This window comes from Arabidopsis lyrata, assembly GCF_000004255.2.
Source record: "Arabidopsis lyrata subsp. lyrata unplaced genomic scaffold ARALYscaffold_7, whole genome shotgun sequence".
NCBI lineage: Eukaryota > Viridiplantae > Streptophyta > Magnoliopsida > Brassicales > Brassicaceae > Arabidopsis > Arabidopsis lyrata.
Window position 1 is genome coordinate 994,727 of NW_003302549.1, and position 27,172 is coordinate 1,021,898.

At 34.5% G+C, this 27,172-nt stretch overlaps 7 protein-coding genes across 9 annotated transcripts; all 7 read left to right on the top strand.

Moving 5' to 3' along the window:
- The first annotated feature begins 6,540 nt into the window (after positions 1-6,540).
- On the top strand, positions 6,541-10,349 carry LOC9305030 (agamous-like MADS-box protein AGL21). 3 transcript variants are annotated; one of them, XM_021017370.1, is made up of 8 exons: positions 6,545-7,041; positions 8,824-8,902; positions 9,038-9,099; positions 9,274-9,373; positions 9,491-9,532; positions 9,656-9,739; positions 9,814-9,940; positions 10,027-10,349. In XM_021017370.1, the coding sequence occupies exons 1-8, from the start codon at positions 6,860-6,862 to the stop codon at positions 10,029-10,031; spliced, it is 681 nt and encodes a 226-aa protein (XP_020873029.1). In that variant the 5' UTR covers positions 6,545-6,859; the 3' UTR covers positions 10,032-10,349. The 3 variants fall into 3 exon arrangements, with proteins under 3 accessions (XP_020873031.1, XP_020873030.1, XP_020873029.1); XM_021017371.1 differs by lacking the exon at positions 9,491-9,532 and having other exon boundaries at positions 6,543-7,041; XM_021017372.1 differs by lacking the exons at positions 9,814-9,940; positions 10,027-10,349 and having other exon boundaries at positions 6,541-7,041; positions 9,465-9,532.
- A 296-nt stretch (positions 10,350-10,645) lies between these two features.
- Positions 10,646-13,980, top strand: LOC9302994 (serine hydroxymethyltransferase 1, mitochondrial). Its single transcript, XM_021017368.1, has 15 exons — positions 10,646-11,018; positions 11,100-11,150; positions 11,320-11,406; positions 11,487-11,608; positions 11,748-11,824; positions 11,945-12,069; positions 12,160-12,252; positions 12,350-12,442; positions 12,535-12,732; positions 12,818-12,922; positions 13,005-13,070; positions 13,159-13,236; positions 13,320-13,431; positions 13,509-13,619; positions 13,704-13,980. Exons 1-15 carry the CDS (start codon positions 10,932-10,934, stop codon positions 13,850-13,852), a joined length of 1,554 nt encoding a protein of 517 aa, XP_020873027.1. The 5' UTR covers positions 10,646-10,931; the 3' UTR covers positions 13,853-13,980.
- Positions 13,981-14,151: 171 nt separating this feature from the next.
- Positions 14,152-15,231, top strand: LOC110226304 (NAD(P)H-quinone oxidoreductase subunit M, chloroplastic). The gene is made up of 2 exons (XM_021017373.1): positions 14,152-14,735; positions 14,821-15,231. The coding sequence occupies exons 1-2, from the start codon at positions 14,283-14,285 to the stop codon at positions 15,019-15,021; spliced, it is 654 nt and encodes a 217-aa protein (XP_020873032.1). The 5' UTR covers positions 14,152-14,282; the 3' UTR covers positions 15,022-15,231.
- A 1,518-nt stretch (positions 15,232-16,749) lies between these two features.
- Positions 16,750-18,851, top strand: LOC9302995 (uncharacterized protein At4g37920, chloroplastic). Its single transcript, XM_021017369.1, has 6 exons — positions 16,750-17,078; positions 17,272-17,537; positions 17,634-17,799; positions 17,880-18,124; positions 18,201-18,388; positions 18,470-18,851. The coding sequence occupies exons 1-6, from the start codon at positions 16,895-16,897 to the stop codon at positions 18,699-18,701; spliced, it is 1,281 nt and encodes a 426-aa protein (XP_020873028.1). The 5' UTR covers positions 16,750-16,894; the 3' UTR covers positions 18,702-18,851.
- Positions 18,852-18,956: 105 nt separating this feature from the next.
- On the top strand, positions 18,957-22,142 carry LOC9302996 (heat shock 70 kDa protein 9, mitochondrial). Its single transcript, XM_021017366.1, has 6 exons — positions 18,957-19,215; positions 19,567-19,628; positions 19,727-19,805; positions 19,900-20,466; positions 20,558-21,178; positions 21,266-22,142. The coding sequence occupies exons 1-6, from the start codon at positions 19,141-19,143 to the stop codon at positions 21,908-21,910; spliced, it is 2,049 nt and encodes a 682-aa protein (XP_020873025.1). The 5' UTR covers positions 18,957-19,140; the 3' UTR covers positions 21,911-22,142.
- Positions 22,143-22,539: 397 nt separating this feature from the next.
- Positions 22,540-25,680, top strand: LOC9302997 (glycine-rich domain-containing protein 2). Its single transcript, XM_002866879.2, has 6 exons — positions 22,540-22,698; positions 22,817-22,997; positions 23,108-23,228; positions 23,319-23,567; positions 23,651-24,970; positions 25,044-25,680. The coding sequence occupies exons 2-6, from the start codon at positions 22,834-22,836 to the stop codon at positions 25,551-25,553; spliced, it is 2,364 nt and encodes a 787-aa protein (XP_002866925.1). The 5' UTR covers positions 22,540-22,698; positions 22,817-22,833; the 3' UTR covers positions 25,554-25,680.
- Positions 25,681-26,025: 345 nt separating this feature from the next.
- On the top strand, positions 26,026-26,931 carry LOC9302998 (putative F-box/kelch-repeat protein At3g24610). Its single transcript, XM_002866880.2, has one exon. It carries the CDS (start codon positions 26,026-26,028, stop codon positions 26,929-26,931), a length of 906 nt encoding a protein of 301 aa, XP_002866926.1.
- Positions 26,932-27,172: the final 241 nt, after the last annotated feature.

The following is a 27,172-nucleotide window of genomic DNA, read 5'->3' on the forward strand; positions in this document are numbered from 1 at the left end:
AAAAGTGGATTTATTTATTTCGCATGTAGTATAGAATATCTCTTACTAATAAAAGAACCAATAAAAAGTGTTCATTGAGGCCTCTCAATGTGTCCACATCAGCACAATCAAAAGCATTTTAGAGGAAGCCACGTAAGCGGAGATTTTGCAAGATGCTACATCACTCTTAAAAACCACTTACAATTATCCACGTCTCATTGACACATAGTATATAATAGGTCACTCAAGAGATTTCCCTCGCCCAAACTTCAGCTTTTGGAATTCCCCATAAGCCACCCAATCAAAATTCATCGCACTTATTACTTCTCAAATGTTGATGAATTTGGCGTTCAAGTTCCCCTTCTCTACAATTTAAAAACTCATCACAGTTGTAAAGAAACTTACATCAACGTTTAGCTTCTTTCTTACTTGGTCATCAACATCAATGGATCACTCTACAGAAGTTCACTCTACGAAAGTGTAATTAATTGTAGATACAAATTTGTGGAAGAGACCAGCATCATCCTCCGAAATCATGAATCCGCCAACATTTACCTTGCTCAGTTCCTCGATTGCTCGCACGCAGCACCCTGGAAGCGAATTGCCGAAGCCGACTACCCAAGATAACCCTTAGATTAGAAAAACTGAAGCGTAAAAACCTCAGTTCACGCTTTAGAGGTATTTTTGCTCTACTAACATAAAGATCCATCCCTCTATGTATATTTTGTTTCTATACGTGTGATTAGATGATGTGTGTATGTGTAGGACAAAACTTCAACGCACTGTGATGAACAAAAATAAAATACTTTCACTTGGATTTGATAGTATTATATATGGCTTTCATCGTAAGTTTTGGAATCAATTTCATTGAAAATTAAAATGTGTAATGAAAAATGTTCCTTTAAAAAATATTTAGCATGTGGTTTTCCTCAAAAAGTTTCAATGGTTTTTTTTATAAATAATAAGAATGACCCATTTACATACACTTTCATATTACTGAGATTTAACTTTTTTCTTACATGCTTGCAGTTTATTTCAATATGATCATATATCAAGTTTGTCAAGGCTTTAAAATTCATGAGGTCAAAATTTTGTCTTCCCTACTCCGCTCTTGTCGTTATGTCGAAGCGAATGTGTTGGATACGTTCAGTTCAAGCTTTGAGATAATTAGGTCAAATTTGTTCAAACAAACTAAAATAATTAGGTTGAAAGTAATTGAAAAATTGGCTGCTAAAATTTCGAAAGTGATTTCAAATTTAAGCCGCTGATAAAATGGGAAAGAAAAGTTTTAGCTTTTACATATAAAGTGAAAAAAATAAACTAATCAAAACATTTAAAGGGAATTTGAATATTGACTTCTTAACACGATCAAAGTCAATGATGTAGTATCACACAAGAACCATCGTTCTTTACTTGCTAATCCATTGCTTGGTTATTTAAAAATAATGATATTTTTGTTATTTTTCTTCAAGATTTCATAACATTAGAAACCAAGTTATCAAATTACACATATTCAAATCCTTAACAACATAACTAAAGAATATAAATTTGAAAAGCTTTTGGAATTTCTCCAAAATTAAAACTACTATTATTAAAGGTACATTTCATACTATTAAGAAGAGATCATTTTCCTTAAGATTATTAGAGACTATATAGATAAGACAAAAAAAACTATATAAGTAATAATAAGAAACAAAAAAATAAATTTCAATTTGTAAATATAAATTAGAATGAATAGATTAATAGTATCATATAGGTTATATTTATTAAAATACTAAATACAATATCATATGACTTTTTAATGTATAACTAAAATTGAATTTAAACTTAAGTTAATTAATCTAAAAAATTATTAAATATATTACCGGGCGTAGCCCGAATTTTCCTCTAGTAGATCATAAAACCAAATCTCTTTAACATCTTCATTATTTGTTCCACAATCAACATTTACTTGGCATTCTTTCTTTCTTTTTTAATCAATTATCCGACGTAACGGTATGAAGTTATCATTAATCTTGTTTAATGGGCTTCTGGGCCATAAGAACTAATAAGGAATTTCTTGCAAATTAATCATGCCGTTGGTCCATAGAGAGTATGTAAATAATAATCAGTATTAGATTGGTATACTACGGGATAAGTTATTTTTTATATATGATTTTTCACATATGACGATGATATATTGCTTTGTATAGTACTTTGTTGTATTCTTATTGTTGATACATCATCACCCAGATTTAAATTAATATAATACGTGTTGATAAAACAGATATTGTTGAATCATAATGTTTACCTATATCTATTTTTAGGAAAAAAATAATGATATAAATATAAGTCTTTTAAACTTAGGAAAACATAAAATAACTAGATAATTATAAGATTAAATCCAGAATGAAAACACATTTTACTTTTTCATATATGATTTTTAATTTTACTTTTTCTAATAAAAATAAAAACACATCATCTAATAATATATAATATACATATATTAAATATATTAATATAATGAAACTGGATTACAAATCTTGATTTTAAAATTAAGATATCCGAGTTTAGTTATGACAATTTATAATTTTGTTATCTGAATTTAAATACAAAAAAGTTTTGATTTTCCAAATATATAAAGGATTCAGATCTTAGATTTCAGATATTTGGTAGCTCCATTTATCACTGGGGGTATCTTATGACATCTACCGGAATTGAAAATAAAAGTTACATCTACACTTTATACCTAACGTTTTAGTGTTAATTATTTATCTATCGTAGAAAGAAATATTGTAAACTTTCCGATAGGTAAGATTAGTACAAGTATGAATTTTTTATGATCAATATTTAATTAACTAATTTTTAAATGACAAATACATTTTGGGCACTCTGAGTAAAATTACTGGTCAATTCCTTTTTAAGGTATACTCAATTATGCTACACACTATCGTTTTAAATCATGCTCTTATATCTCCGGAATTACTTTAAGAACTATATAAGGAATTATTATATTTAGTAACTAGTGAGCTATGATGACATTTTCAACTAGTGTTACGGTTGATCTCGACTGCTTTGTTTATCAAATCTTGAATTTATTCATATCTGAGGAGAAACGCATCATAAAAAGTAAATATTCTATAAACGCATCATAATGGCCAACAACTTTGGAACATTTAGTATAATTTCCACCAGTCTTCAAGTTCCAAGGCCATCTTTTAAACTCGACCTTTGCAATTACTAACTATAATTATTATCTTCGGAAATCTGAGAACATGTTTAAATTAAAACTTTATGGACCCAAAGATAATGTGGGATTCAATTTTTAAAACATCAAAAGGGACAACACCTTATCTCCTTTTCTTGGTCTGATCAAGAATCCGAATAAGGTTTATTACTATATCATTCACACTCTACCACTCTGAGTACGCGCTCACGTGAATTTTATAGCACTAACCAGAAAATTAAAAAGAACTATACTTAAAATAACCAATATGTATTATACATTTTCCCGTATCATATTTTTTTTTGTCAAATGGTAGACTAATTATGAAGAATAATAGAACATTATAGTACTCAAATCAAATGTACTCCCTCCGTCCCACAAAGATAGAATTTTTTAAAATTTTACATTCTTTAAAAAATAATGTATAATGACAATTTTAACCTTTTTACCTTTTAACTTATTTTAAAGAGTATATTATTTATTGTTGTTTAATAAAGGTAAAATAGATAAACTGTTTTAAATTTGACATTGGAAACACAAAACTTCTATCTTTGTGGGACAATTTTTTTTTTCTAAAAAATTCATCTTTGTGGGACGGAGGGAGTATATAGTATTCCCCATGTCCCAAATTATAGAATGTTTTAGTTTCTTTTTCTTATTCTGTTTTATAAGATTTTTTCATATTTTTATGCCTAATTTATGTTTATTTGGTATGTTATGACCAGTTGAATTCTGCTGTTTTTATTTTTATGTTAGTTAAATTTTTAAAAATAAATGTAAAATAACGAAACATTTATGGTTTCTTAAATGATGTGTTTTTAGTTAGAACAGCTTATAAACTGGGACAAAGAGAATAGAATACAATCTCTGTCGACAAACAAGCCAAACTAATTGGACATAAACGCATGTTCAAAAGTTAAATCTAAAATATAGCATTAATTATACTTCAAAGTTTAAAAGAATACTACTCCTTTAGCTATTGTGCTGTGACAAATAGCTAACATAACATGCTTTGTTGGTGTAAAGTTACAAGAATCACCAGAAAAAACAGTATTCTATAAAACAATATAATGTGTTTGTAGATAATATATACTATAGTGTTATGATTAACGAATATAAATCTGCTATTTGAACAACAGATACTCAGTATGGGTGTGTTATTTAAACACTATAATACCAAATTGTTTTGGTAAAAAAGAAAAGGTCATCTGTGAAACCTTTATGGTATTATAGAAGACCTTTCTTTTTTACATGTAGCAATTTGGCAACTAGCTTATGGATTACATCTTCTATGCATGTGTTAGATATTTGGTTTAGTCAATACTGTACTAAACATTTCTTAAGAATAGTTCTTATACAGCAAAGAAAACCACGTACAAAATATTGTGTTAAAGGGGTTTCAAGAAAACCAATATAAACAAAGACTCTGATATATATATAGTTGTAGAAGTTTATTTTTTGGAGTCAAAATCTGCAAAACGTAAACTAGAAGATTGAAACGTAAAATAAAGAGTGTTATCTTATAACCCGTCGTCGAACAAAAGATAATACTAATGATTATTATTGTTGGTAAAATCGAAATGATTCGCTGATGATTGACACCTGGCGTGAATGAGACTAAATCTTTTATCTTAAGACGACGATAATTGGGGATTTGGTCACTTGGAAGCTCTTTAATAGAAAAAGAGCCAAATCCTGAAGTTGAGTTTGAGATTCGAGATGTGATTGGTTCGAAGCAGTCCAGCCCACGTGGTCCTAATGGATCTTTATCTATCTGGGCCCCACCTAAATCTTATACAGCAACGGTATAAAATCGAACTTGGTTAGGGTTTGAGTTTGGTTTAGTTCGGTTTAAATGAAATTTGCTACATTTAAACCAAATTCAATTGATGGATGCCTTCGCACTAGGGGTGTTGATTTACGGCAAGTACGAGGATTGGTCAAAGTTATAACTTTAGATATTCAAAGAAAAGAAAACATCACTTAAAATAAAATAAAATAAATTCTAAAATACTATTAAAATGAAAGGAAAGATTATTATTTATTTATGATTTATATTAACTATAAAATTAAACTAAATTTTCAACAAAAATAATTATAATCTGTCACGTTCTTTATACTTGTAATGTATAAAATATTTATTTTTAGAAAATTTTACTAGTAAAAGTATTTGGTTTCACTTGGTTTCTGTTTTGTAATATATCATGAAATTAAATTATATTAATGTAATAAAAAGTGAAACTAAACTTAAACACAAAAAAGTTTGTCCAAAAAAAAACCTAGTGTAAAACACAATAATCTTTTTAAAAGGATCAGGTGTACGGATTCTGCGGTGGAGCGTGCGAAGGCTTCCATCAATTGGTGTTCTTAGGAGCTGTTCCTGCTTCTCCCACGTGTGCCTGTCAAAAATGCACATATGTGTATATATAATATGTGTTACGATTGCATTTTAGATTGTATATTTGCAAACTGTATTTTCAAGCTTGAAATATGTGTATATATAATATGTGTTACGATTTTAATATGGCCTTCTCTGATCTGCAAGCTACATATCAGTGATAACCATACACTTATTGAATACATGTATTGTATATTTGTATGCGTGTTGCTTTGATTAGATATTAAGCATTAAGCCATCGAAAGCATTAAGCGTTAGTTATTTGATATTAAATTTCTTGCCATATTTGGTAACTTACGACAAAACAATTAATATGATGAATCTCCGCAACTCCAAGTTCCTGTCTGACACGTGTACTTCATATCGTTTTAAATAATTTAATTGACACAAAAATAACGTATTTTTACAGAAAGCCATATGGACTATTTGTTGTACTATGTATGTTGTTCAATCCATTCTCTTACTTTTTGGGTAAATATCTTTTGTACAGCTCTAATTAATAAATTGTTTTCCTATGACCATAATCAAGGTCCATAATATTATTTAAAATTTAATTACCTATGAATAAGAAAAGCAGCATATAAAGCAAGAGGGTTTTGTCAGAGAAACACAGTCCCATTCACTAATTTCCACATGACATCTGAAAAAAGACTTAAGAATAAATTATCGCATAAATTATAAATATGTACGGACATGTTAAAAAAGGAAATATTATTGATAATGGAAATTTACCTAACTCACACTACGTTTAATAGTATTATTTCACTCCTTTTTATCCAAAAAATTCCATTAAGTTTCCACTATCTCCCGTAATAAACTATAAAAAAGAATCAGTGATTAAAGTTATATATATATATATATATATATATATATATATATTACACACATTTAAGCTATATCTATATATTCTCTTAACCTAGGAACTTTATAAGAACTTCTTTCTATTTCGTTGGTTTGATAAAATCATACACAAATACTATTTTTGGACTATAAATTTAGTACTTTACTATGTATTAAATCTACCCAAAATGTCTCAAATTAAGAGGTGAGTGTGTTATATATGTGTGTGTGCATATGCATATATATACTTAGTTTATTCCTCGAATAGATTGTTGACTCTTGGCTCAACCTTCCCCTCTCTCTATTTCTTACCTTTCTCTTTCTCCTTATTCGTTCATCTTCGTCTTCCCTTCCCTTTTGGTCTTGGTAAGATCTACAAAAAAAAAAACCCTAGAAAAGAGAAGAACCAGAGGAGATTCAAATAGAGGATAAAATTGATGGGAAGAGGGAAGATTGTGATCCAAAGGATCGATGATTCAACGAGTAGACAAGTCACTTTCTCCAAACGAAGAAAGGGTCTTATCAAGAAAGCCAAAGAGCTAGCTATTCTCTGCGACGCCGAGGTCGGTCTCATCATCTTCTCTAGCACCGGAAAGCTCTATGACTTTGCAAGCTCCAGGTTCTTCTTTTAAAATTATTCATTCTGAAATCTTTAATTATATCTTCTTGATTTTGTGGATATACCGAAGTGTTTGTGTACTATTACTTACATAATTTTATGCTACGGTTTTGCTTATAAGGCTTGGAGATATTCATTGAGATATATGTCTATGTGGGATCTATTCATATGTAGTGGAATTTTTTCGCATCTGGCGATCGGTAGAACATGTTACATTTTGCCGTATATGTACAATAAGAGATGTATGTATAGCCGACAAACTATTTTTTTACAACAATGAAAGATTAAAATGAGGTAGAAGTTTTAAAGAAGAATGATACTTTCGAAGATGAAAAAAATTATTTGAAGTAGTTTCTTAATTTCTTTGCTTCATATTCGGGTGATTAATTATGTGTACACATCAAAGTATGTTTTGAAGTACTTTCTTAACATATGTTTATGTGTCTCTACACGTATATATGTATGGACATTGACTTATAGCTAAGGCTCATTGTCTGCATTTTCCAAATCTAGAAATGTTTCAGAAGTAGATGAGATAACAAGTGTGATGCTCAAACATCAATATTGGAAAGCTAAAAAAGAATTGTAATTGGAGACCACGAGACAGAATGATTAATTGGTATGTAGAGGGACTTAATTTCTCAAAACCAATAAACTAGAAGATGATTTAGTTTAATCTACTAACAAAATGATCTATTTATACTCATAGACATAAACATATTTTTGATATTTCTGTGTATAATCTTATATATCATTACCGAACGATCAGATCACTCTGTATATTTAACGCTATATTTGCTGGATCGTTACTATTATATTTTTTCTAAGTAAGTTATTCACTGTTAAAACTTTGATTAACATAAACAATGTAGAGGTAAAAACTAATTGCGATTATATATTCATAAATACGTATAATCACTGTAATAATATGGATTAGAAAACATATATGAACATGTAATTCTCAAGCATATAATATTTTTGATTATTTTGAAAAATTATATGATTATTATATATTTATCAGTTCAAACAACCAAATAAAAGATTATTTCTATAATATCTGATTTTTTTCTAATTTCTATAAGGGATTTTACATTAGTATCAACCTTATGCATTACTAATTATATTCTTCATGTTTATCCTTTGACATCATGTATATATCATAGGGTTTATGAACCACTTGATAAATGAAATTATACTTAGCATATATAGTCAAGTTTATATACCATTCTTAAAACAAACTGACACCATGTTATTGTTTTCTTGGATTTAGAATAAAGTGTGCCATGTTAATGCATTATATTTATGACTTAGCCTTAATTGGTATTAATTTCTTTTTTTATTTCTAGCTCATAGAACTGGGTTGCGTTAAAGCTCTTACTTATCTACACCCTAAAAATGACATTTAAGCATTTGTTTTTGTTAAACTTGTTTATTGAAAAAAGAAACTAACATCTAATTAGTTTCTATATAGTTTTTCTAGTTTATATAAGTGTGCGGGTGTGTAACATTCATAATACTGTGTGCAAGTTTATAGTATATGTTATGTGGAATGTATGTATACATATACAAGCGTGTGTTAATTATGTTGCCAAAGCCTGAAATGTCTAAATAGCACAAAAATTCTAGGCTATGAGTTTTTTCTTTACGTGTGAAAGCTTTTAATGGAGGAGTTGGATAAACTTCATGAAAATTAATATCTTATACGTTCTTTACTCTGATAGATGATATGATATGCGTGAATTATATATCATGAACATAACTAATATTAAATCTTTTGAATAGTATGGAGTCGGTTATTGATAGATACAACAAGAGCAAGATCGAGCAACAACAACTAATGAACCCCGCATCAGAAGTCAAGGTATACATATATAGATATCTTGACAAATATGCGAATATGTGATTATTGATTGAGATTTTAGAATGGCATTTTTGAATAGAGATTTTAGTTTACTGAGTTCAAAGTTTGATGAGTTATACTTGTGTTGTGTTACAGTTTTGGCAGAGAGAAGCTGCTGTTCTAAGGCAAGAATTGCATGCTTTGCAAGAAAATCATCGGTATGGCCTTGAACTTTTATAACATATGTTGTATAAAGAATTAGCATGAGATCAAAATATCGATAGAAAGGCATACAAGGAAATGAAGAAACTTGTACTTATAGATTTTTTTTTTTTTTTTTTTTTTTTTTTTTTTTTGTACTTATAGATTGCGGCATGTTTGCTTTGAAGCAGGCAAATGATGGGAGAACAACTAAATGGTTTAAGCGTTAACGAGCTAAACAGTCTTGAAAATCAACTTGAAATAAGTTTACGTGGAATTCGTATGAAAAAGGTACATAAATACATATACTCTACCTTGTATTTATATGCTTTGGAGTGTATTACTTAAAAGATTGACTATAGAACAAAATGGAATTCAATAGAACCGATTGCTTTTCCGGATTCACAGGAACAAATGTTGACTCAAGAAATCCAAGAACTAAGCCAAAAGGTCACTACAATATATATATAACTATATTTTCACACACAAATATCTCTTACCCATATATGTAAATTTCCCAAAAGAACACAAGTTACAATTCTTATTTTGGGAATTTCGTTGATCGTGGTGCAGAGGAATCTCATTCGTCAGGAAAACCTCGATTTATCTAGGAAAGTACAACGGATTCATCAAGAAAATGTGGAGCTCTACAAGAAGGTAACAAACATATATATTACACAAACTCCATTTGCTTAGAACAAGAGCTTTGAAGTGATGGTTTCGACTTTCAGGCTTATACGGAAAACACAAACGGGTTTATACATCATGAGCTAGCTGTCGCGGATGATGAATCACACACTCAGATTCGGCTGCAACTAAGCCAACCTGAGCATTCCGATTATGAGACCCCACATCAAGGTAGAATTTTTATTTGATCTTTGACGTTTCACAAAAGCCATTTAGGCATTTATAAATATGTAACTCTCGTTAAAAATAATTCACAGATTGAAGTTGGAAGATACCATGATGTTGAAGAACAATCCAAAGGCTTGGTTTGGATAAGGTTCTTGAACTGGAAACCCAATAAACCAAGCCACGACGATAAGTAGCATGCATGGATCTTCTAACATAATCATATTTTTCTTTGTGCATTTCAATTTGAAATATATATATATATATATATATATATATAGATATATAATTAAATTAAAACATATATAATTAAAATCCGGTGTTGTTATACTCATCTTGAGTACTCATATTGTACTTGTTTATAACCATAGATTCGTCAATTAACAGAGAAAAATCATATGATTTATCCTAAAAACTCTCTCAAGTATCTATATTTTTAGTTCAATAGTTTTCAAAACCTATATAACCACTTGGTAATTCTAAAATTTAAATAAATATTTTCTGTTAAAAAAATCGTCTTCGCCAACGTTAACTTTTGTTATTGTTGGTTTTATTTTGTATATTCACCATACTTCCCCCAAACTAACCGGTTTGGAAACTAAATATAAATAACTGAATCGGTTATCGTTGACTTCGTTGACCAGAAACCATAAAGGTCCTGTCTTTAAGGGAAATAAATCATCATCGTCATCAAATCATCACAATCCACAAAGGTTGGTGTAGACAGGGACCTGAAGAAATAAACGACAAAGAAACAACAACTTAATAAGATAAAATTTCATTTTTTTTTTGTTCGGAAGAAAATATAAATAAAAAAGAGGGAAAAAATTCGAAAATTTTCTGCAACCACCAAAAGCTCAGCCAAAAGCAGAGGCCACAATTCTCTCTTCATCTCTCCACAAGATAAACCCAATTTTGTTTTTTTTTTTGTTCATGTTTCAAATCTGTTTCTAGAATTTCACAAACCAGAGAGAGAGAGAGAGAGGTTTAGCGAAAAATGGCGATGGCCATGGCTCTTCGAAGGCTTTCTTCTTCAATTGACAAACCCATTCGTCCTCTTATCAGATCCACTTCTTGTTACATGGTAATAACCCTAAAGTTTCCTCCTTTCTCCGATTAACGGATTGGAAATTTTCGATTTTTGATTTCTGTTGTTTCGTTACAGTCTTCGTTGCCCAGTGAAGCGGTTGATGAGAAGGAGAGGTCTCGTGTCACTGTGAGTTTAAGCCCCTTTTTGTATCTCTTGTTTTGTTGATAATTTTCTTGTGGTTGAAGCAATGGTTTTGATTGATGAAGTTCTATGTATGTTTCAAATTGATGTATGGAGTTCTATATTTGATGTGTCTGAATCTAGTAAAACTTGTCTTTGTTAATATTCGTTGCAGTGGCCAAAACAGCTTAACGCACCTTTAGAGGAGGTTGACCCTGAGATTGCTGACATTATTGAGCATGAGAAAGCTAGACAATGGAAGGTTATAATTAGTCTCTAGTTTACTACTCAGAATCTGATATTTGTAAGTTGAGCTGATAATTGTGATGGTTTTGGTTCAAGGGACTTGAACTTATTCCATCTGAGAACTTCACATCTGTGTCGGTGATGCAAGCTGTTGGGTCTGTCATGACTAACAAGTACAGTGAAGGGTATCCTGGTGCTAGATACTATGGAGGAAATGAGTATGTTCAGGAAATTTTCAATCTTTCATTTTGTATCAGACACATATGTTCAGTTTCAGATCTTAGACATAATTGCTTGACCAATCTCTGTTATAAGAATTGAAAAAGATGCTGACTTCAAGTACCTTTTGCTTTGAAGGTACATAGACATGGCAGAAACCTTATGCCAGAAGCGCGCTCTTGAAGCTTTCCGGTTAGATCCTGAAAAGTGGGGAGGTAAAATTATTACTTTCATGTATATGAGAAACAAGAAATCTGAATTCTGTATCTGAGTTCCAATCGAATGTTACTGCTCTATTAGTCCTTTGATGACTTATTTGACTCCTGTCATTACAGTGAATGTGCAACCTTTGTCTGGATCTCCTGCCAACTTCCATGTCTATACTGCATTGTTAAAGCCGCATGAAAGAATCATGGCTCTTGATCTTCCTCATGGTGGTCATCTTTCTCATGGTTATCAGGTGCCTTTAAGTTAACTTTATGTATTGATGTCGTTTCAGAACTCTCTGACTCTGATGTATAACAGTTTTTTTCTTCTTATTTCTCATCAGACTGACACCAAGAAGATATCTGCTGTGTCTATCTTCTTTGAAACAATGCCTTATCGATTGGACGAGAGCACTGGCTACATCGACTACGATCAGGTTCTTATTGTTTGATCAAGTATCATAGTAGTTTATAACTACCCCTCTTCATATAGTTTAATCTTACAATACATAATTCTTTAATGTTGATCTGCAGATGGAGAAAAGCGCTACTCTTTTCAGGCCAAAACTGATTGTTGCTGGTGCGAGTGCTTATGCTCGATTGTATGATTATGCCCGCATCCGAAAGGTAAGTCAATCGCATATTCAAATACACGAGAAAGAAAGACAACTGACTACTGAGTATGGTAATCAAGAGTTCTGATTCAAACTCTTTTCCAGGTCTGTAACAAGCAAAAAGCTGTAATGCTAGCAGATATGGCACACATCAGTGGTTTGGTTGCTGCTAATGTAATCCCTTCACCGTTCGACTATGCTGATGTTGTAACCACCACAACCCACAAGTCACTTCGTGGACCCCGTGGAGCTATGATTTTCTTCAGAAAGGGTGTTAAGGAAATTAATAAACAAGGGAAAGAGGTAAAACAAAAAAAAGCAAAATTTGAACCAATATGTTTTAGATTTAAGTACACTCTTTCACGTCATTCATTTGTTGTCTTGAAAGGTTTTGTATGATTTTGAAGACAAGATCAATCAAGCTGTCTTCCCTGGTCTTCAAGGTGGTCCACACAACCACACTATTACAGGACTAGCTGTTGCTTTGAAACAGGTACAATGAGGCACGGAATGGAACTAACGGTTCTTACTGGATTTGCGGTTTCTTTAATCTTCAAATGGTTTGTTAAATGCAGGCAACTACTTCAGAGTACAAAGCATACCAAGAGCAAGTCCTGAGTAACTCTGCAAAGTTTGCTCAGGTACTAATTTAGCGAAGGAAAGAAAAACACATGGGGTAGTATCTACTTTGATTATATCTCTAAATTGTTACATTGTTGTTTCGTGCAGACTCTGATGGAGAAAGGATATGAACTTGTTTCTGGTGGAACTGACAACCATCTGGTTCTAGTGAATCTGAAGCCTAAGGTCGCTTGATCTTTTTTTTTTATACTTATTTATATAATCTTCTTTTATTTTACTTAGTTAAAACTCTTTGTTTTTGTTTGCAGGGAATTGACGGATCTAGAGTTGAGAAAGTGTTGGAAGCTGTTCACATTGCATCCAACAAAAACACTGTTCCTGGAGATGTTTCTGCCATGGTTCCTGGTGGAATCAGAATGGGTAAGAATCATATTAAAGCTTCTTTTTGGTACGCGAATGTAGTTTTGCCTGAAACTCTCTGCCATTGTTATTTTCAGGTACTCCTGCTCTCACTTCCAGAGGCTTTGTTGAGGAAGACTTTGCCAAAGTAGCTGAATACTTTGACAAAGCTGTGACGTTGGCTCTCAAAGTCAAATCTGAAGCTCAAGGTTTTTCATTTTTCTGATCAACAATGCTATGTTTTCTGTTCTTATAAACAATGATTGAACTCATTTGTTATGTTCTAAAACCAGGAACCAAGCTGAAGGATTTTGTGTCAGCAATGGAATCTTCTTCAACCATTCAATCCGAGATTGCGAAACTGCGCCATGAAGTTGAGGAGTTCGCTAAGCAGTTCCCAACAATTGGTTTTGAGAAAGAAACCATGAAGTACAAGAACTAAACTGTTTTATCCCACAAGTCTTTTTTATCATGCTTTGAAGTCCCATGGAATGTATAGATGATACATGTAAAACTCTATTTTACCCTATGCGAAAAATAATGATCTGCAAAATCTCTGTTATATACTGATATCTATACATCAAAAGGAATATAATCTCAAAAAGAAAAGAAAAACGATTTAACAGATACAACAAAACTGTGAATTCCTTAAGAAGATTGTCTTTAGCTCACAAGTGACTTGAGATTAACCACAAAATACCAAGAAAACGAGAAAGAGATAAATAAGAAACTAGAAGTTGGGAGAAGCTCATCCATAAGCTGTGGTCATTTCTCAATCTCATCAAATCTCTTTACAATAATATGGTTCTGTAACCGGACAACATATCAAAACTTGTTCTGTTCTTTTTTTTTTTCATTTCTAAGCCAGAAAAATGGTTGCATCATTCTCTTACACTGCCTGCACCAAGTTCTCTCTATTACATCCTCCCATGGTTGCTCAAATCCGGCCAAGAACAACACAGAAGACGTTCGTAGTGACAAATCCTGAACAAGACAGTACTCTGGAGACACAAGAAACAGAGCCAATCAAAGAAGAGCAATCAACAGAGAAGATGAAGAAGCAGCCAACACCATTGAGACCAGTAGAGAAACAGCTGAACGTGAAGAGCAAAGGTATGGGCCAGTTTGGTGGTCAGTGGCTAAGCAGTGTCACACGTCACGTTAGGATCTACGCTGCTTATATCGACCCCGAGACTTGTGAGTTTGACCAGTCACAAATGGATAAACTCACTTTAATTCTTGATCCTACTGAAGAATTTGTATGGGATGATGAAAGCTGTAACAAGGTCTATTCTTATTTCCAAGAACTCGTCGATCACTACGAGGTAAATGATAACGATTAACAAACAAAAACTCATCTAAAAGTTAAGACTCCTTCAAGAAGACCTTACAATATTGTATTTGTGACAGGGAGCACCATTAACGGAGTACACATTAAGATTGATAGGATCAGACGTAGAACATTACATAAGGAAAATGCTATTTGATGGAGAAATACAATACAATATGGATGCAAGAGTTCTTAACTTCAGTATGGGAAAGCCTCGTGTTCAATTCAATACTAGTAACATTGAAGGTGGTGGAGATGGTCAGCCTCAAGAAGACGCATAGTGAAACAAGTCTATTAATAATCATGTAATGGAGATATCTATATACATGCTTTTTTAATCTCGTCTATCACAAAGTAACATATGTATATTATCATGACATATGTATAATTATTTCTGTAATAATCAATCTAAGTATAGTTGTCTCTTGGTGTTAATGTAAGGTCTAAAGATCATGTGTCCTTGAAAGAAAACTCAATTCTGGTCTTGCTCATTCATGTTCCTTAATTACCTCTTCATTCAAGAATCAGAGTCGCGATTCAATCTGTTGATTCGATTTCAAAGCTTATTGAGAGAATCAGAGATGATGAGCTCCAGCCACAGCTATTATTCAAGGGTATATTAGTAACTAATAATCAAATGTCTTTTTTAACTTTTGGGCTTACGACAGGGCCAATCATATCTTTCCGCCGAAAAGCCCTATACGTTTTCAGAAACAATTGAGTCCCACATCGAAAAAAGAATAAACATTTACTAATTTATGACCCCTATAAATAAAACTATCCATTTGCATTTTAAACAAACAAACAGTAATGGGCTTTCCACGAAGGCCCGACTGGTGGCTTAATTGCCCAAAAGTACAAAATTATTTTCCGCGTTTTTTTTTTTTTTTTTTTTTACGGGTTTTAGAGGTTTTAAACGTTTTTTTCAAATCTATTTTTATTTTTTTTTTTGGTTTTGTTTTATAAGTGTTAAGTTTTTAAATTTTGTGTAAACTAATTGGATACAACATCCAAACCCCTAAGAGGTGTTCTAGGTTAAATATGGTTTACACATAATTAATTTTTTAACACTTATGTTTTTTTTAATTGTTTTGTTTTTTTGTTTTTTTGTTTTATAAGTGTTAAATTTTTAAATTTTGTGTAAACTAATTGAATACAACATCCAAACCCCTAAGAGGTGTTCTAGGTTCAATATGGTTTACACATAATTAATCTTTTAACACTTATGTTTTTTTTAATTGTTTTGTTTTTTTGTTTTTTTGTTTTATAAATGTTAAATTTTTAAATTTTGTGTAAACTAATTGAATACAACATCCAAACCCCTAAGAGGTGTTCTAGGTTCAATATGGTTTACATTTAATTAAATTTTTAACAATTATGTTTTTTTAAATGTTTTTTTTTTGTTTTTTTTTTTATAATTGTTAAATTTTTAAATTTTGTGTAAACTAATTGGATACAACATCCAAACCCCTAAGAGGTGTTCTAGGTTCAATATGGTTTACACATAATTAAATTTTTAACATTTGTTTTTTTTTTAAAAATATTTTTAAATTTTAAGTTTTTTTATTTATTTGAAAATATAGAATATTACACAAGGAAGATGTTGTTTGATGGAGAAATACAATACAATATGGATGCAAGAGTTCTTAATTTCGGTATGGGTAAGCCTCGTGTTCAATTCAATACCATAACATTCAAAGTGGTGGAGATGGTCAGCCTCAAGAAGACGCATAGTGAAACAACTCTATTTGTAATCATGTAATGAAATTTTTTTTATAGCATGCTTTTTAAAATTTTTGTATATCACAAAGTAACATATGTATATATCATGAGATATGTATAATTATTTTTGTAATAATCAAATTTAAGTATCTTTGTCTCTTCGTGTAATGTAAGGTCTAAAGATCATGTGAAAATGTAATGTCAAAACACAATTTTGGTCTTGCTCATTCATGTTCCTTAATTAACTCTTTAAACAAAAATTTCAAAATGATACAAAACTTATTAGTTCAAACAGTTTTGCCCCAAAACTTTTTGAATTTTGTCAACATTTCCTAATTATTACAAACATAACCCTGTTCTTCTTATCCTCTGGCGTTTGTCGTCGTTTCGTCACCAAGACGAACAAGACTCCTTCAAAGTGAGGGACAAAAAATGGCGAATTTACTGGAAACATCAATCTTCTTCTCCTCGGCTGATAAATTAATTTCATTCTCGTCTCATAATTCTCAAACCCATCTTCTCCCTTTCTCTGCTTTCATCAATGGAGGAAGAAAGATACGCAAAAGCTCAACTATCACCTTTGCTTCCGACACTGTCACTTACAGTAGCATCACCAGTAAGCTCAGAAACCCTAAATCTCTCATCTTTCTGTCTAATTACCAATAAAGTCCTTTCCTTTAGGTTCCAATTTGAATTATCAGTCGCCATTAGATAAGGGTTCTGCAGAGAAAGCTAAACCCTTTTCATAGACTCGGATTTTGTCTAATTAGAGAAGCTTTTTTGATTGAAGATAGAATTGTTGTGTTTAGGTACGGAAGTAAAAAGCTTTGTTGAGGATCCTATGGAAGTTGAGGTTGCTGAAGGCTACACTATGGCTCAGTTCTGTGACAAGATCATTGATCTTTTTTTGAATGAGAAACCTAAAGTTAAACAATGGAAGACGTATTTGGTTTTAAGAGATGAATGGAACAAGTACAGTGTTAATTTCTATAGGCGTTGCAGAATCCGAGCTGATTCCGAAACTGATCCTATATTGAAGCAGAAGCTGTTATCTTTGGAAAGTAAAGTCAAGAAGGTATTTATAGTGTTGTATTTTGTGTTTATTAGTGAACTCTGGTTTTGAGGTTAGTTTATTGTTGTTGTGTACTTATAGGAGTGAGTATTGTTTCAGATAGATGAGGAAATGGAGAAGCACAATGACCTATTGAAGGAGATTCAAGAAAACCCGACTGACATAAACGCAATCGCTGCCAAGAGACGCAGAGACTTCACGGGAGAGTTTTTCCGCTATGTCGCTTTGTTATCAGAAACTCTTGATGGCTTAGAAGACCGAGATGGTACTTATACATTAATCCTGTTGCTTATATTTATATGCTGTTTACCACAATTTCATGACTGTTTATTTCTTTTTGAGCAGCTGTCGCGAGGCTTGCAACTAGATGTTTATCTGCTGTGAGTGCTTATGACAATACTTTGGAGAGTGTTGAGACTCTAGATTCTGCTCAAGCAAAGTTTGATGATATTTTAAACTCTCCATCCGTGGATGCCGCTTGCGAAAAGATCAGAAGTTTAGCCAAGTCAAAGGAGCTAGATTCTTCACTGATTTTATTAATAAACAGTGCTTACGCTGCAGCTAAAGAGTCTCAAACTGTTACAAACGAGGTAATCGCATCACCAAAAGTAGAAAAGCCTTGATCTTTAAAATCTTTCTCATATCAAAATCGTATTTCATGAACAGGCTAAAGACGTAATGTATCATTTATACAAAGCTACAAAGAGCAGTCTTAGAAGCATCACACCGAAAGAGATCAAACTTTTAAAGTACTTGCTCAACATAACAGACCCCGAAGAACGATTCTCTGCTCTAGCAACAGCATTCTCTCCTGGCGATGACCATGAAGCTAAGGACCCTAAAGCATTATACACGTAAGTAACATAAAGATACACCCTTTAATGTTTCATCTTTAACCACAACCATTGATTCTAATCAAGCTGATGAACACACAGGACGCCAAAGGAGCTGCATAAGTGGATAAAGATAATGCTTGATGCATACCATCTCAACAAAGAAGAAACTGACATTAAAGAAGCTAAACAAATGAGCCAACCAATCGTTATTCAGCGGCTTTTCATCCTCAAGGACACAATCGAAGACGAGTATTTAGACAAGAAAACAATCGTGGCTGATGAAAATCCAAAGAAGGAAGAAGATACGTCTGTTGAAGAATTTTTGAACTGAAATTGTGAAATGAAATCCATGGAAAGTTGGGAAAATTTAGGACCTTTATTTACAAAAGGGGGGAGAGAGTAATTGTGTAGAATTTGCTGTTATATCTGCAATTACGGCTAAATATGAGGTCTAATTTATAAATTAATATTTTGGTAAAAATTCGGGCCTGGCTATGAGGTCAATAAGCCCATGTAGGGTCCAGGTTAGTCAGAAAAGTCAACATATACTTGTAGCCCACGAATATTTTTGATTCGTGTTCCTATATTACCCCGTGTAACCTACGGTACTTTCTAAAAAACGAGAAGGTTATAATAGTAATTTGAATTTAATCAACCTTTATTATAAGGTCTTAAACCCTACGCGTAAGCAGCAGCCAAACATTTCTTTTGTTCGTCTCCGACCTTAAACCCTACGATCTCAAAATCTCCACCGTCTCTCATCAAATCAAATGGCCTCCGTCGCACTTCTACGGTCCCTTCGCCGCCGTGAAGTCCAAACGGCTTCCGTATCTGCGTTTAAATCCGTATGTATCTATCCCTTGATTTTCATTTTTGCTTGATAAATCACGTTTGTGTTTTCTTGTAGAAAAGTAGGGTTTTTAGGATCTGAAATCGTTAATACTTCTCGAAAATGGAACAGGGTTTGAAATTACCCATGGGTTGAATCTGGGTTATTATGTTGTACTGGAATCGAAGTTTCAGGGTTTTTGATCTAGGTTTCTTAAAGTTCCGTACTTTATGTTTTTCTTTCTTCTTCGAATTCATCTGTGAAGCTATCTATTTTGTTCCTTATGGATTTGATAATAATTCACTGAGGTTTTTGAATGGTTGAATTTGAATTGAAGCTTACAGTGTTAGTATTCTTAACTCTGCAGATATCTGGAAATGGAAAGACGTCTTTGTATGGGAAATTGGGTTACTTGGCGAGACCTTTCTGGTAACATCAACCTCTGAGTTTATGGTATTGAATGAAGAACTAAATCACTTTTAAGTGTTATCTCATACTTTCGTATGTGTGTTGTTCTGTGTATGTAGCTCGAGGCCTGTGGGGAATGATGTTATCGGTATTGATTTGGGTACTACCAATTCTTGTGTAGCTGTGATGGAAGGAAAGGTAAAATCCCTAATTTGTTTCAACCCTGTTATCAGTTTTTTGAGATATTGGCTTTTGGATTCTAAAGGTATTGATTTTGATCTTGCTTATGCAGACCCCTAGGGTTATTGAGAATGCCGAAGGAAGTCGAACCACACCATCAGTGGTTGCTATTAACCAAAAAGGGGAACTCCTTGTTGGTACTCCGGCTAAACGTCAGGCTGTGACTAATCCAACAAACACGATTTTCGGTTCCAAACGTTTGATTGGGAGACGTTTTGACGATCCACAGACACAGAAGGAGATGAAAATGGTTCCTTACAAGATTGTCAAGGCACCTAACGGTGATGCTTGGGTTGAAGCCAATGGACAGATGTTTTCTCCCAGTCAGATTGGAGCTAATATCCTCACCAAAATGAAGGAAACAGCTGAAGCTTACCTCGGGAAATCTATCACCAAAGCTGTTGTTACTGTTCCAGCTTATTTCAATGATGCACAGAGACAAGCCACCAAGGATGCTGGGAAAATCGCTGGTCTTGATGTCCAGAGGATCATCAACGAACCTACAGCTGCTGCACTATCATATGGTATGAACAACAAGGAAGGTGTCATTGCAGTGTTTGATCTTGGAGGTGGAACCTTTGATGTTTCTATCTTGGAAATCTCAAGTGGTGTTTTTGAGGTAATGCCTTGTTTCTTCTTCTGCTATGTTATTTTTTTTTCTCGATTTGCCTTTTTTCTTTTGTGGGTATATGATTATTTTCCCTTATCAGGTTAAAGCAACAAATGGAGATACCTTTTTGGGAGGAGAAGACTTTGACAACACTTTGTTGGAGTACTTGGTTGATGAGTTCAAAAGATCAGATAATATTGATCTGACTAAAGACAAGCTTGCCCTCCAGAGGCTGAGAGAAGCTGCAGAGAAGGCCAAGATTGAGCTCTCTTCTACATCTCAGACCGAAATCAACCTGCCTTTTATTACAGCGGATGCTTCAGGAGCTAAGCACTTGAACATCACCTTAACGAGGTCAAAGTTTGAAGCTCTGGTGGGCAAGTTGATTGAGAGAACAAGATCCCCGTGCCAAAACTGCCTGAAGGATGCTGGAATCACAGTTAAGGAAGTTGATGAGGTTCTTCTTGTTGGTGGAATGACCCGTGTTCCCAAAGTGCAAGAGATAGTTTCTGAGATCTTTGGGAAGAGTCCTTGTAAAGGTGTTAACCCGGATGAAGCGGTTGCCATGGGAGCAGCCATTCAAGGTGGTATCCTCCGTGGTGATGTGAAGGAGTTGCTTCTTTTGGATGTGACTCCTCTCTCATTGGGTCTCGAAACACTTGGAGGAATCTTCACCAAGTTGATTCAACGAAACACCACTATTCCCACAAAGAAGTCTCAGGTAATGAATCTTGACAGAGTACAATTTCAGATTGTGCCTTGTAACTATTGCTGATTTCTAATTTTGTCATTGTGATTTGGTTCTTAGGTTTTCTCCACAGCTGCAGACAACCAGATGCAAGTGGGAATCAAAGTTCTTCAGGGAGAACGTGAAATGGCATCGGACAACAAATTGCTTGGAGAATTCGACCTTATGGGGATCCCACCAGCACCTAGAGGAATGCCACAGATCGAAGTTACATTCGACATTGATGCAAATGGTATTGTTACTGTGTCAGCGAAAGACAAAGCAACAGGTAAAGAGCAACAGATCACAATTAGATCTTCAGGTGGTCTCTCAGACGATGAGATTAACAGAATGGTGAAAGAAGCTGAGCTTAACGCGCAGAAGGATCAAGAGAAGAAGCAACTTATCGACCTTAGGAACAGTGCTGATACTACCATATACAGTGTTGAGAAGAGCCTGAGTGAATACAGAGAGAAGATTCCAGCTGAGATTGCCTCTGAGATCGAAACTGCAGTGTCTGATCTCAGGACTGCTATGGCTGGTGAGGAAATTGAAGACATCAAGGCTAAGCTCGAAGCTGCGAACAAGGCAGTGTCAAAGATCGGAGAACACATGTCTAAGGGATCTGGATCATCTGGTTCCTCTGGAAGCTCTGGTGAGGGTACAAGTGGCACTGAGCAGACGCCTGAAGCTGAATTCGAGGAGGCGAGCGGTTCAAGGAAGTGAGGTTGCTAACCGGTTCCATACAGAATTCAGGTTTTTTTCCAAATAAGTTTACGTGCTTATCTCCCTCACAAATTTGATTAGTTTTGTGTATTTAAAACCTTATTTGAGAGGTACCTCTTGATATCTTCAAAACCTATTGAGAGTCTCGGATGTAGTTTCTTTGATTGGTTTTTTTCATGAAATTTACGGTTATTATGTTGACCGATTAATGAGTCAATTTCAGATAAGATTATGACCTTTTAAGTTTGTTCTATGGATGAAGAATGGCGACAATTGAATTTGTTTTGTAACCCTTAAAACCTCTTTGAAAGTAGTATAACAATTTCTAGGAAAATGTGGGCGTTGTCGGTTTTTTAAAGTGCAAAGAAGCTTAATGAAAAGACTTGGTCATGTTGTTGGCGTTGTCGTTTTAAGGCTCAAATTCAATTACTTGTGGAACTTAACTTTGTCCATGAACAGAGACAAAGTAAGCGAAAATGTCAGCAAATTATGGACATGCTTTTTGTTCCTCGAAGGTCGATTATCTTATGATCTCACGCTATTTCCACCTTTTTAAAATTGTTGAAACTAACATTCAAATGTTGATTAAGAAAATGAAATAATAATGATATATAAAGAAACAGTTCTATACTTAGGATTTTAAAATTTTTAATTTCTTCCGGTCAGAGGGGTAATATCGTAATTTCCAGAAAGGAAAAGAACACCGCTATAAATAGTGGCTGTTGAAGTCTTCTTCTCTCTCAAACAAAATTCAAGAGTCAGCTTCATCAGAGAAAGTTTCCCCATTGGTATAGATTGATTCTCTTATTCATACTTTTTTTCAAAAGCGCGTTCTTACAAGATAAGAAGATAAAGAGCAAAACTTTGGGTCAAATTATAGACTTTTCATTTCCTATTATTTTGCAGGTGAAAATTTGTAAGAGATGGACAAGGAAAAGGAGCAAACTTTGGAGTGGAACGAAGCTCAGAAGATAGAGATAAGCGTTGACCTCTTTGCTGCAGCCAAAAAACAGCTTCTCTTCCTCGGAGCTGTTGATCGGAACCGTTGTCTCTACGATGGCCCTGCACTCGACAGAGCCATCTACAGGTTTAATCAAACCATCACCAATTCGTTTTTATTCCTGGTTTTGTGTTCTTTCCATTGTAATAAAGAATCTTGTTTCAAAACTCTCAAATTTGGGTGATTGTTTTTTACAGATACAATGCTTATTGGCTTCCCTTGCTTGCTAAATACACCGAGTCTTCTTCGATCTGTGAAGGACCATTAGTCCCTCCTCTTGACTGTGAATGGGTTTGGCATTGCCACAGGCTTACTCCGGTAAATCTGAAAATCGCTATTTCAAATCCGGTTTAAGTTCTTCTTTGTTGGATTGTATGCAAAACTCAAAATGTTGTTAAATCATTTCAGGTGAGGTATAAGACTGATTGTGAGCAATTCTATGGGAGAGTTCTTGACAATTCTGGCGTTATATCTTCCGTGAATGGAAACTACAAATCACAAACTGAGACTCTATGGAGAAGATTGTATCCTATGGAGCCTTATGACCTTGATTTTGGCAAGGCAATCTCAGAGCCAGCAGATATCTCAGCTCTTGAGAAATGTACCACTTATGATCTTGTTTCAGCTGTCAAGAGACAAAGCCCGTTTTACTACCAGGTAAAATCATTACCAGCTTCTGTTCTAAAACTACTGCAATGCAAGGTTATATAATCGAATTTGTTTGTGTGTCTTTGTTGCAGATTTCAAGAGCTCATGTAGATAATGATGTCTTTCTACAAGAAGCTGTGGCTAGATACAAGGCATTTCTCTACTTGATCAAGGGTAACCGAGAAAGGTCGATTAAACTTTTCTGTGTCCCGACTTACGATATTGATCTTATCTGGCACACACATCAGCTTCATGCTCTCTCTTATTGCAATGATTTGACTAAGATGATTGGTAAGGTCTTGGAGCATGATGATACAGACTCTGACCGTAGTAAAGGTAAGAAGCTTGATACTGGTTTCTCTGGAACTACTGCTCAATGGGAAGAAACATTTGGTCGAAGGTATTGGAAAGCCGGTGCTATGAACCGAGGTAATACCCCAAAGCCAGTCACAACTTCTCCTTATGTTTGGTCGGGCAAGAAATCAACTGTGAAAGAGGAAGAGTCCCATAATGTAATCCAATTTCCAGAGGTGAAAGTCATTGAAGTTATCTTGGAGATTGTTGGGGTTAAGAATTTACCAGATGCACACAAAGGAAAGGTCTTTGTTCTGTTCAGCAAAACTCAACCCGATTCTCTGTTTAACGCTGAGCGTAGGCTTACCGTTTTATCTGAGTCTTGTGGGGAAAAGCAAGTTGCTTTGTTTCAGTGTGAGCCTACAGGAGAGCTTAGTTTCCAACTAATGTCTTCTAAGTCTAAAAGCTTAGGATTCACTTCTTTATCGCTTTCGGAGTTTCTGTTTCCAGTTACTAAACTCTCTGTTGAGAAGTGGTTGGAGATAACACCAACTAAAAGGGGAAAGGCAGATGATCCGAATCCCATCTCTCTGCGAGTCGCTGTCTCGTTCACCCCGCCAACTCGAAGTCCAACTGTTCTACATTTGGTTCAAGCAAGACCATCACTGAAAGGCTCTTGTTTCTTGCCTATGATCAGAAAGGTACGTCTTGTTAAGAGCTTTACACGCGTTGTTGATGAAACTGAAACAGAGGTGATCAACCTCCAAATGAGAAACTCCAACGACACAGCACCCAAAGCTGATAGAAGACAAGTGATTGGTGTAAAAGAGTGTGGTGAAACTTATGTTTTGGCAGAGTATGATGGCAATTTCTGGTCTCTGCTTGATTCAAAATGGTCACTTAAGCAGACAAGCAATCCTGCAACAGATGGTCCTCTGTTTGAGCTTTCGGGTACTCGAATGGTGAAAGTTTACTCCGGGAGAAAGCTGGAATATGAGCCAAAACATTGCTCAAGGCTAAGAAGCGAGCAAGATTTCATGACTGCTGTTGAATTCTCAAAGCAATATCCTTATGGCAAAGCTGTGGGGTTACTTGATTTGAAGTTGGGTTCTATTGAGGTAAAGTTTACAACTTTGATCTTATAATCCATCATTTTGCTATTTCTGACTTGGGGTTTATTTCAATATGCAGGCAAATGAGAAATGGCTGGTTTTGCCAGGAATTGTATCTTCTTTCATACTCAGTGATCTTCTTAAGAAGGAAGGCTTTAGTGCAGCTGCAAAAGAAACGGTGAAAGCTAATGGAATAACAGAGGAAAATAAAGAGATTGACGTTTTGACTCAAGTGAATCAAGAAGAAGAAACAATGATGAATGTGGACACGACTACTCAAGTTGCTGTAGCGACCGAGAAGATCACTGGTGGTGCTAGGTGCCTTTCGAAGGAGCTAAGTGGGAACATGGTTGAAGAAGAAGGTGGTCACTGTGGTGGTTGTGGAGGTTGTGGTGGATGTGGAGGTGGAGGTGGATGTGGTGGTGGAGGTAGGTGCGGTGGGATGACAAAGATAGAAGGTTGCGGTGGCGGGTCCTGCACTGGCGGTTCCACTGGCTGCGGTAATTGCGGTGGAGGATGTGGTAATATGATGAAGAACAATGCTAATGGAAATGCTTCATCAGTAGAAAACGACGCAGTTACAGCTTGATTATTCAAATAAACAAAAGTGATATATATTATATGGTTATGTATTTATGTGATGTTAATATATAGATATGGTTTAAAAAAAAAATAATGAAACTAATGTGAGATGTTGTTAAAAATGTGTTTTATCACAAGTTGTAATAAATAAAAGAGCCTATAAAAACAGAGAGATTTGTCTGACTCTGTTTCTTTTAACCTTACCTAGTTAGGTATTATGGTATTATTTAGCCAATTAGCCAAAGTATAAAAAGTTTTTTTGACTAAGTGGTCTCTGTTTATGATTCTTCAGTGGTCAATTGTGTGATGAGATTCAACTGAAATTGGAGAATGATTTCATGAAATCTCTTGAGGCTGAGGTATATTCATGACCTTTTGAAACTTACGTCTACGTATGCTTACGCACCCCTCCTGACTCTAATCCACGTTGGTATATCCTCCGCCGTAGAGAAATCCTAAACGCCTCCTTCTCCGATTTGATGCCGATCCCTTCGTGCCCTTCTCAGCCTCCGGAAGCATCCTCCGTGGTGGTGCTGGATTGGGGGATTTATGTAATTGGTGGATTGATAAAGGGGAAGCCCACTTCGAAAGTCATGCTCTTGGATTGTCGGACTCACACTTGGCGTCAAGTCCCTTCCATGAGAGTGACTCGAGCTTCCGCGGCTGCTGGAGTCGTGGACGGGAAGATTTACGTGTTAGGAGGTTGCAAGTTCGATGAGAAGAACTGGGGAGAGGTATTCGATCCAAAGACTCAAACTTGGGATAATTTGCCGCCAATGCCGGATACGAAGAAACGAGATCAGTATATCCACGACAGTGTGGTGAGGGATCAAAAGGTTTACGCAGTTGATGGAACAGATAGAACCTTGTACTACTCTCCGAGCCTAGGTCAATGGGGAAGAGGGAATCGTGGGGAAGTGAAAGGAAACAGAAGGGATTGGTGTATGATTGATAATTTGATCTTCTTTCTTACTAGACACGGGACTGTAATCTGGTGTGAGCCAGATGAGTTGGATTGGCATGAAACGGAAGGGATGGTTTCAAAAGAGGTGAAAGGTTTAGGCTTTCTGAAGAAGAGTCTCTCTTGTTCTAGGCTGGTCCACTTTGGTGAGCAGATTGTGAATCTGTGGGAAAAATATAAGATCCCTCAAAAGCTGATAGATTTACTTCCTGGGGCTAGACTGAACAACTCTGGTGGGAACATTGTGCTCTTTTGGGACGTCATTGAAGGGGATCATCTTGAGATTTGGTGTGCAGAGATCTCCTTGGAGAGACGCCAAGGAAGTGAGATTTGGGGTAACATTGAGTGGTCCAATGCTGTCATGACCGTTGATCCTTTCTTAGATCGCTCTAAGGTTTTGTATTCTGCTTCTGTTACTCTTTGAACTAAGGCAATTCTTTGTTTAAAGCTACCCAAAATCTTTATATATATCATCTATTATGTGGTTTGAGTTTTATTGTTTCCCGTTCGACCAGTCTTTATATCATCTATTATGTGGTTTAAGATATCAAAACTCTCTCTATTCTTCTTCTTCTTCGATACTACAATAAAAAATCCATCTTTCCTCTTTTTCCTTTTTAAATTCTCTGTGAATTTCTTACCGAGAAGATCGCCGATGATGATCC